Below are 15,718 nucleotides of genomic sequence, written 5' to 3'. Positions count from 1 at the left end.
CATAATCCTCTTTACAGCTATTTGAACTTTCTCTACCTTTGAAGACACCTAGTTTTAATAATTATTCATATTCTTCCCGCCTTTTGAGACATGTAAATTCTCTCTCCTTATCAGCTTTGAGATGAAAGCTGTGTGATACTCCAGCAAAGAACTCAAAACTGCTCCAGAAATTATTTCCTTTTTTAGAAACAACACGAACTGATTATGGTGCACAGCATCCATGGATCTTCCATGACAACAACTGGGTGGATTCCAGGAAGTTCTGGGCTGTGCCCACAATTGCTGTGCAGTGATTCATGGGTAAATGCTGTGCAATTGGCTGAACTGGATCAGAAGCAGCTTTTCTGGCTCTGAAATTGCAACAAATTAAGGTCTAGTGACAAAGTGGCTCCACAAGGCAGGAGGAAGGGCCCTACTGCCGGGAACATTAAAGCACTTCTCCAGAAATTTTGGTGCTTTAACAGAGCTCTCTGTTTACACCAACTCCTCTGTTTTGAGCCAAGGCTTACAAAAGTGTGGGCCAGCAAACAACTGGCTTCTGGACAGAACCAGCTCAGGTCCAGTCACAATAACCTTCTGCCAGCTTATATCCCTTCTCTTCACAGGGGTATCAAAGCTGGATCCCTAAACAGCTGCAAGATTCCCAAATAATTTCTAAGTCATTAAATCTAATCATTGTTTTGACAATATTTAGCTCAATGTTCTCCACAGGTTTTCTCATTAAAGCCAGCACCATTCCAGACCTTCAAAAGGGAAGTGATTATTAGCATGTGGTGCTGACCCCATGTAAACTTTGGAAAGTCTCATCACACTTCCAAAATGCTTTGAAGAACCTCCAAATCACTTGAGCTTCTGCCAGTCCACAAAGTGCTGCTCGACTGTACACAGGCCTGTTTTGGTGTAAGTACATCACATGTTCACTTTGGGAACAGGGGAGGAAAAGTCCCAGGAGTGGATTTTCATTTGCCAGCATGAGTCTCTCAAGTACTTGTCTCTAATATATCAGTGGTGCCTAAAGTGTATCCCTGGTGTCAGCAACAGAAATAGTTTGCAAGGTTTCTCAGATGCTCAGTGCACAGCTTTTCAGATCCCACTCCATCAAAGACAGACTCTGGGTTAAAAAAGATGGAAAAAGATGCATTTCTGCCAGTTGCAGAAACAGCAGCTTGATTTTCTACATCACATCCCATTCTGATACACAGAACTTGTTCTCAATTCTTTATGACTAGTTCCATTTTCTTTTTTAAAAAGAATGAAGAACATAGACACAAATCTTGAAGTGATACCCAGTCAATGCTTCCACTGAAATCAAAAAGGTTAAAAAAGGTCAACTCATACAACCCTACAGTGCAGATCCCTTTAGTTACAAGAAGCTGTTGCTCCCACAGTTTTGTCTGTCGTAAATAACTCCCATATCACCACAATTTTTTAGATTTAAATTAAGGAGCATCAAATTATATTATCCTGAAAAAAAATAATTAAAAAAAAAAAATCACACTTTTAGTAAAGCTCTGAAAAAAAAAGATGAAATTATGGGCCAGACAATAATAAAAGGACTACTGAAAAACTTTTAAGTTCAAAGAAAAAGAAATATAAATTCTATAAATACAAGTCAGAATTATTTTCAGGGAGTGTAATTTAAGAAAACCAGTCTCACAGCAATGCACTACAGAGAGAAAAGATTAATTTTCTGTACAGTAAAAAGATCCACTGTAAAACTCTTAATTTGAAAATAAGTTCCAGAAAGAAAAGGAGGTGGGACTGGTAAGAATAAGAAATAACAAGTACTTAGTTACAGATTTAAGTTACAGGCATAAGGAAATTAAAATTCTGAGAAAGTGAGATTTTGGTACTGGTGATTTTTGGGGTTGAGTTTTCAAAGAGGAAAATTCAGACCTGAAATCTGCTACAGCTTAGGCAGATTCAAAATGCAATAAAGCATCTATCTAAATTTCACCTGCCATTGTACCAAGTTCTGTCCCAACATGTTGCCCGACTGTTATGCATCATTTGTCAGGTGGTGACAATCCATAGTCATGGAATGCTCTAGAGGTTACCCTGTGCTATGGGAGCCTCAGAGGAATGACAGTAACTCAAATAAGAACCTACTTTGTCTGCCCATAAAAACACAAAAGATTTTGCTTTTTTTTTTTAATAGAAACTGAAAGGTTAAAAACTTCTTCTGCCAAAGCCAAATTGTCTATAATGGCTTTGCCAAAAATACAGTAATTCATAAACCATAACAGTACTGAAAAACTTATTCTGATACACAACAAATACTTAAAACACTTACTTGAGACAGAAGATAGAGAGAAACTTGGAGACTTATTTTTGGACGCTCTCCACCCTATGGGAAAAGGTTATGAAAAATGCTGATTTATTTATACAAAGTTAAAGCCATTTACACCGTTTAATAATTCATTTAAAATGTTTAATATTGTATTATCCCACATTCTGCTACAAAATATTCAGAGAGCATTGTTCTTTTAACATTCACTGCTTGTGAACTACTTCAAATGGAGACTCCCTGAACAAGCACATCCCTTACTACAATTGTTTAAAAAATTGCTATTAATTACTGTCTTTCATGGTCACTTCAGTAACTGGAATTTAAGAGGTGAGCATATGAGACATACATTGGTTTCCACTAGGCTACTGTTCTTTCAAAAAGTACTTCTCAGTTAACATTCATTAAAATGTGCTTTAAAAATCAGCTATTCAGAAACAGTGAAACATTACCCATATCATAAAAACATGTTCTTGGCAGACACTTCTTAAATCAAGTAAATAACATTGGGCAAAAATACTTGAAGTGTTAACTTCAGCACAATAACACTAAGTTTATAGACCAGTAGTATTGAAAATGTTTCTAAAAATAAATCAGTGATACTTCAGAAAAATCACCAAACAAATTCATCAGAAGGTAGGAGCAGCCCAATTTTATGACTGCAAATATCTCCAGCCTCATGATAACAGACACCTGCCTGAAAATAGGAGGACAAGCAGATTTTTGTACATGGAATGAGTCAAAGTAGCTGAAATGAAAGTAAAAGTCAGGAAAGCTCCTGCACTCTATTTCAATGGTCTTATCAATGGCAAGACAAGAGGCCGATTGTTAATTCAATCTTCAGTGCACATGCAACATACTGAATTTATTAACTTGCAAGAAACCTGATCTAATGAAAGCATGCTGAAATTCCAAAGCATTGTGATCTTAAAAAAACACCACTACAGTACAAGAAGAGGAGGGAGGGGAAAAAAAAAAAAAGAAAAAAAAAAAGAAAAACCAGAAATGAACCGAACAGTGAATTATTTAATTTTTTAAAGGACAACTGAATGCAGAAACTTGTTCAGGTTTTAAAAGAACAGTTTCTATTTCATTAAAAAGTAGCTCTCCACCAAATTTAAAGGCTATGTCTTAAAAATAAATTCAGCTGTATCACATTCCAGCACATCTTCTCTGCAAATCGAAGGATCCAGTATCAAAATCAAAAGTTTGTATTTTCCATGTGGTACAGACTTTTAACATCATGGAAAATTTGCATGTATACTGTGAAAAGGTATTATAACCTGCTTTTGCCAGAAGACAAGTTACCTTATCAGAAAAGGAAATCACACGTCTCCCAATGTCAGAGAAATTTAAACCCTGTTCTGAATTCACAGTTGTTCTTGTCTGCACTACTGGCAGCTTTTAACCACCACATCACTCAAAGCAGTACTTCTTTGGTGAATAAAATTGAATCTATTGTGCTCTTAAATTTATTTTCAGGGTATTTCCCTGACAGTCACCTTACTGAAGCTGTTTCATGTAAAACACACAAACACAGACAGCAACAGTATTAACCCTACTACAGCAGACACATCCTGAACAAATCACTATGCTGAAAGCAAGAAATAGCTTTGAGGATTAACTGTTTGCAGATATTAGCTTACCTTATCTTGATTTACTAATGAATACACGTAGAGGGGAAGAAAGAGTCTGTTAAGTAGGTGGTCTGTCAGCACATCGTTTAAAAATTCACAATTAATGATGAGGATATCATTAAGGTAATGCAGATGATCAAGATGTTCTGCTACCAGGTCACTCAGTTTGCCCCTATTTCTGTGCCTGAAAGAGAGAAGAAAGAAAGAATCATACATTAGCAATTGTGAAAGTCATAAAAACCTAGGTAAAAAAATTGATGTGCATCCCTGCCCCAGATCACCTTGTGCAGACAGACTGCCTGGAGAAGATGTTTCAGTACAGTCAACTAATGCAAGCAGCAAGCAGAGTTCAGGCTTATTTGTGCTTTAGGATGCACATATCAAGTTTTTCTTCACTGACAGAGGCTTTTCACAAGCCAACCACAAAAAAATGGTAAGATTTGTTCCCAAAACTGAAAGAAGAATTCTGTGTTGTATTTAACATGTACCTCTTCACTTTAAGAAAGCAAGCAACAGACACCCACTCCAAGGTGGGGGTGGCAAGGCAAACAAAGAATAACCTGAATCACAAAATATTTCTGTAGTTGATAGTGGAATATTACACAGCTATGTCAGGTCTGATAAAGTTCATCTTTCCAGTTTAAACTTTTTTCCTAGAATCTTTTCAGAAAGATCTTTTTCTGAGATGACACATAGAAAAGGAACATTAAAAAGAGAAAGATTATAAGATTGAGAAGCACAAAATACCTTTCTTGCCTTCTGGATAGCTACTAAATTTAGCAGAATTAAAGAGAGATGAAGAAGAAAAAGCATGTTGCCAAACACTAATTTACTTGTAAGGATATTAGCACAGATTAGGCACACAGCACTTGCTGTTAACTTACAGAATCACTAAAAGCTTTGAAGAATGAAAAGCCTGAACAGTCTACCAGGGAACATATTCAAAAACCGGACTACTACAGACAAAATAAGGAGAGCTTTAGCATCTGGGAAAGACATTTGCATTCAATACCCAGCATTTGTAAAAGCTTACTCTTCATCAGTCTGCACACAGTTATCCAGTTCTATCACATGGCTGCCAATAAACCAGACGAGGTTGGAGAAATAAGGAACTGCAGTTTTATCTCGAATGTAATGCAGCATAGGCTGGTTGTCCACTGAAATCATTAAAAAGAATCATGAGTTGCCAGTATTTTTTTATTGTTCTTTAAGAAAAACAACAAAGTATCTTCTGAATTTTGATGACATGCTGGCTTTCCACATGGGAATATACCTGACACGATCTTATGCGTGAAATGGAATCTATACAAACGTCACATCAGTTCTTAGCTGGCTTGAATGAGCCTAATATTGATATATTTACTTATGTCTGAAGATAAACAAATCTAGTGGAATTCAGAGAGGTTCTTTTAGCACATTATTTATTAAAAAGAAGAGAAAAAAGCACAAGAATAAAGCAGTAATGCTGAGAGTCAAGCTAGTTAGACTTACATGACACTGCATTAAGGAACACAGGAATCATCAGTGAAGGAAGGGCAAAAGAAACAGACAACAGTTAACAGGATTAGGAACTGGGATAGTGACATCCTCTAAAAGGGTTAAAAAAGCTAAAGCACAAAGCATCTAAACTAAAGGATACAGGGTAGGTGTTAGAGCAGAATATATGCAAAAGGATAGTCTGAGAATTATCAAACCTGAACACCTGAGCTGTGCTTTTTCAACTCTAACCTTTATATCACTACAACAACATTCAATGAAAATTCTAGACATTTTTTTCCATAAAAATACTTAGGTACATAACTACATCACAAATAGGATATGAAGCCTATAATTTTCTCTTTTTGTGAGCTCACATTTGCATTTACAATTCCTTGAAGTAGAAGACCAAGTACCTGTTTCTCAACATACAAAAGAAAAATATTTTGTCCCTTGCAGCCAAACATGAAGACCCTGCTATGCAAACCACTCTGTCATTTACAAAGCAAATTGCTCATTGCTTTAAAAAAGATCTTACGCTCTTCTGTAAAGACTGTCATCAAACCATTATTTAAATGACAGAAAGTTGTGTAAATTCAACATGTAATTTAACTTAAAATGCATTAAAGAACAAGAAGTCCCACATGAACATATTGCATAATACTACCCTACAGCATGCTGATTTTAGAGGTAGAGGTTTTGAATAAACAACCATTTTTCTACAGAGATCACTGTGATATTTTCAGCTAATTAAAAACTTTATATATACCCCAAAAAAAACTTGGGGGAAGTGACTTTGGGACATTGTCTAGTCTAAACCCATTCTCAAAGATGCTCTAACTTCAGCCAGGTTGCTAAGGGCCTTGTTGAGTTTTCAAGATCTCAAACAATATGGATGCCTCATTTTCTCTGGAAAATCTGCTGCAGTGCTTAACAGTGAAATTTCAGGTTTTTTCCTTATGTCCTACTGGAATGCCCAGCACAGGAATTTGCAACTGTCCTCCTGGCCTTCACTGAGCACCTCTGGGAATGGTCTGGCTCTTCTTTAGACTGGGGTGACTGCAGCACCCAGGAGTTCTACAGTCAGATTCTAATGCACTTCAAATCCAAAAGGAAGGGATGTAGGTTACTGCTTCATGCACTATAAAGCTCCATTTCATCAGAAAAGAGTTGTTTGCATTCTTAAAACACTTTGGTTTTGGGGTTGGTTTCTGTTTGTTTATTTTTTAAATACAGTCACATTCTGATCTCTGTTGGAAGGGAAGCTAAAGTTCCTTGTGTATACTTGATATCTTGGGGTTTTTTTAACAAGTTTCACTGGTGAGAAAATAAGCACATACTGTAGGTTTGGGATAATGTTTCATAAAAGTCAAAATGTGTATCTGAAGCATGTCAAAATGCTAAGTTTCTCAATCTCATAAAACAGAAAACCCTCAAATGTAAATAACTGCAAATTAAACTACAATCAAACAAGATTTGTACACATGCCCTTTTTAATATATAAAAAGCATACCTTTGTAGACATTTAAAGTTATAGTCCTAACAGCAATCCTGACCATGCTTTCGGGGTGGTTAAAAAATTTAATAGCTTCAGTGTACAAAGCGAAGTCATTAGTGTGCTGGAACAAGGGGAGAGAAAGCATTCATTCATTAAACATGTACAGGATATTTGTTGGGATTCTGTATGAAAAATGTTTTCTGTGGATTAATACGGTATTTTTACCTTCTACTTAAGTAATGTGAGTTTACAATGCACAGTCAGCTGCATTTGCAGCTCTGCATTAAAATAAACTGCTTTAAGCATCAGAGCTTCCTATGATAACTGAGCACATACTCAGTGCTTTTGTGCCCTCTTCTGGCAAAAAGCAGAGTGGAGCAAGGAAAAAACGATTTCAGCTTTGCCCTTTCATTACTCAGGCTTTTTGGACTTTGACTAAATATCTTAGAACCAAGTGATGCAATAGAAAAGACCCTGCTTACAAAAGCACAAGAAAACAAAGCATAAACAAGTCAAATTCTCAGGGCAGTAAAATTCAGAACTCCTGAAATGGTTCAATATAACACTAACTTCCAGATTTTTATTTTATTATAGTTGTATGAGGACAAAGATCTTCTTTATCAGGCTTCTGCAGAGATCCCCACAAATGAATCCTCAAATCACTGGTATTATCATTATAAAAATAAATGCAAGACATTATGAGACAAGAGACTAAATAGAGTATGTGCCACACTGCCATCAATTTCTAATTCAAGCCCACTTATCATTATACTGCAACTTTCTTCACTTACCTCATTATAAAAGAAATGTACAGTATGATTGTTGAGCTTCAGGGAAAGAGTTTTCAAAAACGATATGTAATATGCCATGATCTCCTCATCAGAAAAGTCAAATTTGTGAACAATAATAGAATTTACATAGTTATTAGAGAGCAGGTAATCTGAAAAATAAGAGATAGGTTAACAGAAAAAGATCATTATGGTAACAGGCTGTATTTAAATACCAGATAGCAACAAACTACCTGATGCTTGAAGATACCAATTTTTAGCCAAACAACTCATGTGATGGTTTCAAGCAGTAATATAAAGGAATTGTTGCTTTCTTTGTTCCCTACAAAGGTCTTTGCTCCTAAGAACAACTGAGAATATACTTCACCTTCTTCAATTCATGTAGGCTCTGCAGCTAACAACTCTCTTTTCCTCCCCAAATCCTAACTCTCCGAGGCTTGAATACAACTTTGTCTTCCTGATAGTTGTGGAGTACATGAAACTAACTATTAATTCTCCATCCTCTTCATATTTTTCCAAAAACCTTGAAGTAAATGCCCATGGCTGAATGCCAGCACCACTGATGTCAGAACAGTGCCAGTACAAATTATACAGCACAGCTCCACCACATGATCTGCAGCAGCAAGTGAACATTTCAGATCACAGCTGACTTAAACAACCCCTTGAAATATGCTCAGTGCTTCAGCAGTACCAAACAACTACTCCTGTACTACTGAAAATTTACATTAAAAGGGATTTTGGAGTCAATTTACACTCTATGTTGGAAACATTCAATTAAAAATACTGTTAGCAATACATACAGTTCTGCAAAAGGCTACTAATACTACATTTCATTGAATGAAAGGGGATTCAATCAAATCTTGACCACTTAATTCTAAACAGTGTAGAAGTTGTGCCCTTACACAGTGATGTTTCATGACTGATGTTCTCAAAAAGGATGTTGAGAGTCTGCAGCAGCTGCACACACACGTAACGACCAGACTTCTGGCGCAAGATGTTCAAGAAGAAAACAAACATGTTCTTCTCCAAGAAAAAGCTGAAATAAAAGAGAGATGTCATTAAGTCACATGCTGTAAATAAAGGAACATAATGACATAATTTGGCCAGGGTCAGGGATGATTCAAGGCAAGTTTAACAAACATCATGTTTTGCATTTCTTATGAAAGAATTATTTTGCAAAGTTATATCTGTATAATAAAAGAATATCTTTCAAAAACTTTAAGTGTTAAACAAGGCGGCTTAAAAATTCAAATTATGCAAATTTGAAGAATTTCAAATTTGAAATCAGGGCCTTTTTTACTGTATTTTAGTATACTCAACTTATCAGGCAGCTTCCCTGCCTTACAATCATAATTTGGAAGGGGAAAGCCTCTAAATGAAGGTTACATTTTGTTCACATGCCCCTTTTAAGCTGACACACTTTTTCTTTTCAACACTGCAGACCTTATTTTTGATCCACTTTAATTATTTTTTCCCACACCCAGATAGGCATTTCATGGTTTATTATGCAATTCAAACAGAAGTGAACACTTGCAGTGTTTTTAAACCAGAAATGCAATATAAGAGAACAATGTGGACTCTTTCTTACCAGGATATCACAAATACACATCTATGAAAATTGCTTTCAGAAAAAACTCCTCATTCCTAAAATTCTCCCAAGCAGAGAAGACAGTGAGGAATGTGACAGAATTACAGTATAAATATGACTAATCAGAATAATTTTCTTGGTCCACATCATAACCAATTCATGATGAAATAATCTTGTAACAAGAAAACCAACCACTCCCTAGATAGGTAATGAAAACCACCAAACACTTCAGCTTTTCTTATCTCAATCACAAATTGCCTTTGTAAAAGAGCAAGTGTTTTGAAGCAAAGGTACTAAATACTGCCAGATTTGCAACTGTATTTGTTTTGAAGTTCATTTTTCTATCACCCTATTTTATAACGATTAAAACACCACCTGACTAAACCTCTAAATATCATAGCTAGAATAAGACATTTATTTGTGATATCTTAGGTAAACTGAAGTAAACAAATTGAAGTAATATGATATTAATAGATGTATTAAGTAAATCTGGGCACTAAAATCAGTTAGTTTGTATTTATATCAAAAGAATGGAGAGCCAAACAAAACCAGTACACGAAAGCGGCTCTGGACTTTGAACGTTTTTTAAAATAAACAGATTCTTGTATGATATGAATATGATCCTGCTACAGGACAGAGCTTTCTACACACATTCAGGATATACAGTCTTGGAAGAGTTAACTTTTTGAACTAGAACTCTGTACAACTCTAAGCATTCTTTAAAAACAGAAGCAGAGTCCAAACTGCTCGGAAGTACTCACTCAAACACTGAGCTGTCATTCTGGTCCCCCCAGATGAGGATCTCGGTTATGGAACGAATTGTCTCCACCAGCAGGTTTCGGTTGTGATCTGTTACTGTTGTGTTTTTAGTCAAAATATGATACATGTACCTAAAAGTAAAAATAAATACAAGTAATATGCTGTTCTGACACTTTGTTTTTAGTGACTGTAACTTAATGTAGACCCACACATATGCACACACTATGTCTAATCATTGCACAGTTTTAAAATCCTAAACTTTCCTTTTAATACTGATGCAGAAAGAAAAGCAGTTGTTAAACAGAATATGTGACAAAGGAAACAAATCCCTAACTAGCCAGTTATGAGTGTTTATGCATATGTTAAAATGGGACTAGAAATTGTGTAACACTTGTCCCACAGTGCTTCTTATGTGAATCTCTCTGGAATATGTTGAAGTCACAGGAGTGATGAGCAGGAAGAAGGAGAAACAGAAGAAGCAGGTAAATATGCAGTAGCTGGTATGGGGAAGTGTAATTGTGGAAAGAGGCACATAGAGATCTAACTGGAGAAATCAGATCCCTTCTCTTGTCAGCAGAGATCCTTTACAGTCACATCAATTTGATGTTTAATATCAAGACTGTCAAAGAATATTCATTCATCTTGGCAAAGCTTCATCACCAGGTCTCTGGCCCCTCGAGCATAGAAATACTGATTGGAAAGGAGGCAAATTCCAGCTTTACCATGACAAAGGGCAAGAGTTTAAAAAAAGGGTATGTCTGTATCACACAGGTGACAGGAAGTTAAATAAAATCTGAAAGGCTTGTATTTTAAGTCTGAGAATTTTACTCATCAAGGTTAAGCGCTTTATTCCCCCCCCAAATAAGTTGTTACATCAAAGGTTACTTCCTTCTGTCCCACAAAAAAAAAGGGGGGGGCTTAACTTTGACCATATTTACAGTTTACTTAAAATTAGCAAAATTTTGTTTGGGGAACCTTCCTCAAACAGTTGAGCTGCCACTGAGTTGGGCAGAGCTTCACAGGACCTGCTGCAAGACACAGTCCATCCCCACAAGCCATGCAGGGAGCAGGGGCTGTTTCAGAGGAGGTGATAGGGTAAAATGCCCTATGCTGTGATGGTAAAAACCGTGTGCTTGCTGATCTTGATATTACTTAATCATCACACAACATTTTACTGTGTTGAGTACAGCACAAGGACACCCAGAGGCAAACAGCTCTCAGAAGTTCACAGCTTTAACAAACTTGATACACCACATTACCTTCCCTCACCCCCAAAATCAGCAGTGTGACAAAGCCTATATCACACTACCAAAGCCATTATCATACTACACAGATCACCAGACAGCAAAGGAAAGAGGAGGAAAAAGAGAAGACACGGCAGGAGATGGGGGGAAAATTGGTTTTTCATAAATAAAAAAACTAAGTAAAAAAAGATATCTCTCTCAATGGTGGTTTTTCCCCCCCCCCAAAAATCAATACTCATTTTCAAATCCAGAACAGAAATTGCTCAGACTGAAACCACTTCAGGAAAAGTTGATTCACAGCTACCTCCTACAGTCATAATTGGCTGGTCACGTGTAGTACCATAACAGTCACTAAATAGCCAGCCAGAGAGCACCTGCAAATCCTCTTCCACTAATCCAAGGATCACGGTTCAAGATTCCTTCTGTGGCAACTGACAGTGTGACGGCTCACAGTGAACAAGTGAGAGCTTAAGTCTGCCCATGTATGAGAATTCCCAGAGTTTCTAAAAGAGCACATGGCACAGGAGTCCCACAAAACCTTCCCATCGTGGCACTATGTGTATTATCAGGACAGTGAATCAAAAGACAGGGCACAAACTAAGTCCCTGCTCTGAGCTTGCAGCAGTTAATGGAGCAGAGATGGCAATTAGATCAGTTCATTCCACAGACCCCTGGACAATAAGTATTTTTCCTGACAGAGTTAAAGAGAGTAATTATACACCACATTACTTCACATATTTTAGACTGTTTATTTGAAGTCACATATAAATGATTGCATCTGTGAACACATATTTCTCTTTAATCAGTCACATTATACAAGCTTGGAAATAAAGTTTACTCCAGCAGTAGAACTCTGGGAACGGGATGCAGTGGGAAGAACTACATGCTATTACCTCACCTGGGGAGCCTAAGGAATATAGAGCATTACAGATGCAAAAAGGAAGACACATTTAATGGTGAGGAACACATTATCTCCAAATTTATTTACTTAATATCAGCATTACTGCAAAGTTCCTTAATTTGTTAAGGCACTGATAAAATTAGAAGAAACCTGGGCTTCACTTTCAAGTTATTCCTTTATCTATTTACTTGAAAAGGAACGAGAAAGCATGCACAGACTTCTTTCTCTTTCCACACAAGTAAAATAACATACAATGAGAACAAAGTATCACACAAACCCAGTATTTTTATATTTAGACAAATCCTTAAAGCCTCTCTAAATTCTGATTACAGAGGGGTCAAGTTCGTGCTCCAAAACACAAAATCCCTCAGAGGAGGCCTTTGTTATCCCAATATCTGAAGACTGGGTTCAAATAAACAAAAACCCATCACACAGGAAGTGTTAAAGTACTCAATACAACCAAGATCAGTGGGAGATGCTGCCAGCAATTAAACAAAACAAACAAAATTCTGAACATTTTTCTGGTAAGAAACCATGCTCAAAGGGGTAACCTAAAAACTCATGAATATAGACAGTGTGTATTAATGACCTTCCTACTTGTTACTTACAAAAATACACTAAAACAGGTAAGAGTTTAGAAGTCAAGCAGTCAAATTTTAAACCCCCAGATTTAAGCATAACATGCTTGTCTCTTCACTCTGCTGTAACTATGTAATTACATATTGTTCTCACAGAGGAAACCCAATGCATAGCACAGACAGGACCTCAGGAAATGAATCACCCGTGAAAAGAGACTTCAAGCACACACCTTTATGGACACACTGCTTCTGACCAAGGCATGGGAAATGTTCAGCACCCAACTTTAATGGCACAAAACCTGCTGTGCAATCACTATGCAATTAAAATACCAAGTGCAAAAGCAACAATGGGGAATGTACTTAAAGGTAATAACAGGGCTATGTAAAATGTCTTAAAAAAGTAGGGTGAAAAATTGCATCTAGAAACAAAGATGTACAAAAATACCAAGTTCTCTGAAATATAATGGTCAGAAGCACCCAGGTAGTGCATAGTCCTGTTTCATCCCTCTCTAGATCACACTGCAGAAGTTGAATTAAATTGTAACTGTTTTCACTAGACCAATAGACTGTATAAAACAGTCAATACAACCAGCTTCACAACTTTCCTTTAACCAATCCGTTCTATGGCATGTTTGCAGAAAAACTAAAGAGTAAAATTTCAAAAGCAAGCTTCAAAACAAACTGCTTTAAACTGATGGGAAAGATCCAGCATTCACTGACAAAAAGCAGTGACTCTCTTGGTATCACTAAACAGGTGCATTGTTTACAGTTTAGACTAAACTCTACTTTATGCCAGTTTCAAAATAAAACCATTCCCATAAGGCTGACCTGGACAGATTGCACTCCTATAACACAGCATAAGATAACTTTTACAGGCTGAGCTTATCTGTGATAGCAAGGTTGGGGTGTTATACTCAACTCCTTCACACGACATGGGGTTGAAAAGATGAGAATGCAGACAGCTTATCAAGGGATCTTATCTAGACCAACTTTCTTTCATGACCCAAAACAAAGACTCTCTGCCCTTTTCTGTTACTTCACCCACTTCAGCTGCTACCTCAGAAAAGCCCTAAATTTCACCTTAACTCTACCTTTGCTCTTGAAATTCATGCAGCCTGGCTAAACACTTAGAACATACATAGTCTAAACAGATTAAAGGTCTTGTCTGTCCTTTCCATACTACCATTTCGGATTCATAATTTAAAAAGTCACATGCAAAAAAGCAAACAGACCAAAGGCAGTATTTAACAGAGAACTATATTCTTCAGTTCTCAGATAAGAAGTCAAGCATAAGCCACAACACTTCTAGCCCAATTTTTGCTGCAAATCAAACAGTGTGTAGTTTTTGTATTCTCTGTGGCTCCAAGAGAACATATGGACACATTTTCTTCTCAAGTCTCCCTCTCACCAGCCTATTTTTTTCCCTAAACTTAAAGTTCAGTTTCTTCAAAATTCATCCTGTATCAGCATTCTTGCTCTATCTTCAAGTGTAATATCAAAGCCAGACAGTTCTAAAGCTCCACTAGCACTGAGTACCTAATCATGTTACCTCATATGTTAAATAGGACATTCCTATGTTTATATCTGAGCATGACTTCCCCCCTTTTTCCTGCAGTGTTAGAACAGTGTTGACTTACTAGTCTGACCTACCATGCAAAATTACTTCTGCAATGCTACTGCCTCATCAGTTTTGCATTCACACACTTGATTTCCCTGTCTTTGGCAAAAAGTAATGCATTTCAGTTAATCTTGCTCATTTTGAATATTTTTCCAGTTTAGGGACAAGGACCAGAATCCATAAATCATCTCAATAAGGCAACTGCAAGATCCAAATCTTGCATAGTGCATTCTGCTCGTTACTGTCAGACCCCATTCATGTCCTCCTTATAATCTCACTAATCATTGAAAACTCTCACTCATTTTTTTTTCAATGAGCTACATATTCCCAGTGATTTCATTTAGAAAACGCTTCCTCTCTTAATGACCTCCTTTTCTTTTTCAGTACAAAGTAGTTATCACGGAGGATCTAATTTTTCTCGCAGCAGCACAACACTTAAAATGGAGCAGAGAAATTAACTTTTTTTATCCCTTGCCATCCTGCCAACTCTCCAGTGACAGAGCTAGGAAAGAAAAAACAACTATTCCATCTTCTGCAGACAGCAGTAGCACAGGGATTTATACGGGGCTCCAGAGACCACCGTTACAGTTCTCAAGCAGCTGCCGAGCCCCGCAATCCAGGGCACATGCCCTGGACGTGCCGTGACTCACTGCTCACAGCGACATCCCGCACACCTCCGGCTCTGTCCTGCTTACACGGGGAAAGGCTCCTCGCTTCCACCTCCCCACTACCAGCGCACAAAGTTCTCCCCCAAGAGGAGTGCGACATTTCCCGTAGTTATCACCCCTCGCGCTCCACTCCGCCCAAGAGTCCGTGGCAATTATTAAAAAAATCAAACAGTGAGTGTGACATGACATCACACCACGAGCTGCGTCCGCCCCGAGGACACTCCGGGTCGGACAGGCCGATTTCCGCGGGGCAGACACCGGCCCGCAGCGGCTGCTCCGCCACCGGGACCGCTCAGTGTCCTTCCCCTCGGGAGAGGGCGGCGAAACCCGCCCGAGCAGCCCCGCGGTCGGAGTCCCCCGACAGCGCCGCCCGCACCCCCGGCCCCGCACCCCCGGCCCCGCACCCCGAGCCCGCGCCCGGCCCCGCGCTCTCACTTGAGGTGGTCCAAGGAGTGGATGCTGCGGGCGGCCTTGCCGTGCCCGCCGCCCACCCAGCTGCGGGAGCGGCCGAACATGCTGGCGGTGAGCGCGGCCCCGGCGGCCCTACGCGCTCATGGCCCCGGAGCGGGGCGGGCGGGCAGCGGCGGAGCCTCGGCGGCGGCGGAGCCTCGGCGGCGGCACCGGCGCGCACGGCGCACGCGCGGGCGGGGCACGCCGGGAATGCCGGCCCGGCCCC

General features: G+C 38.5%; 1 protein-coding gene across 4 annotated transcripts in view; it reads right to left on the bottom strand.

Moving 5' to 3' along the window:
* The window catches only part of CLEC16A (C-type lectin domain containing 16A), a 63,696-nt gene extending 48,010 nt beyond the window's left edge, over window positions 1-15,686 (bottom strand). For all 4 annotated transcript variants that reach the window (XM_064672808.1, XM_064672809.1, XM_064672810.1 and 1 more), the window contains exons 1-8: window positions 15,478-15,686; window positions 10,036-10,164; window positions 8,589-8,722; window positions 7,690-7,838; window positions 6,914-7,019; window positions 4,958-5,081; window positions 3,934-4,108; window positions 2,294-2,347 (exon numbers count right to left, since the gene is read on the bottom strand). In XM_064672808.1, coding sequence (XP_064528878.1) covers window positions 2,294-2,347; window positions 3,934-4,108; window positions 4,958-5,081; window positions 6,914-7,019; window positions 7,690-7,838; window positions 8,589-8,722; window positions 10,036-10,164; window positions 15,478-15,557 — 951 coding nt within the window. In that variant the 5' untranslated portion in view covers window positions 15,558-15,686. The remainder of the gene's footprint in view (window positions 1-2,293; window positions 2,348-3,933; window positions 4,109-4,957; window positions 5,082-6,913; window positions 7,020-7,689; window positions 7,839-8,588; window positions 8,723-10,035; window positions 10,165-15,477) is intronic.
* Window positions 15,687-15,718: the final 32 nt, after the last annotated feature.

This window comes from Pseudopipra pipra, chromosome 16 (genome assembly GCF_036250125.1).
Source record: "Pseudopipra pipra isolate bDixPip1 chromosome 16, bDixPip1.hap1, whole genome shotgun sequence".
Classification (NCBI taxonomy): Eukaryota; Metazoa; Chordata; class Aves; order Passeriformes; family Pipridae; genus Pseudopipra; species Pseudopipra pipra.
This window is presented reverse-complemented; position numbering and strand designations above follow the sequence as displayed.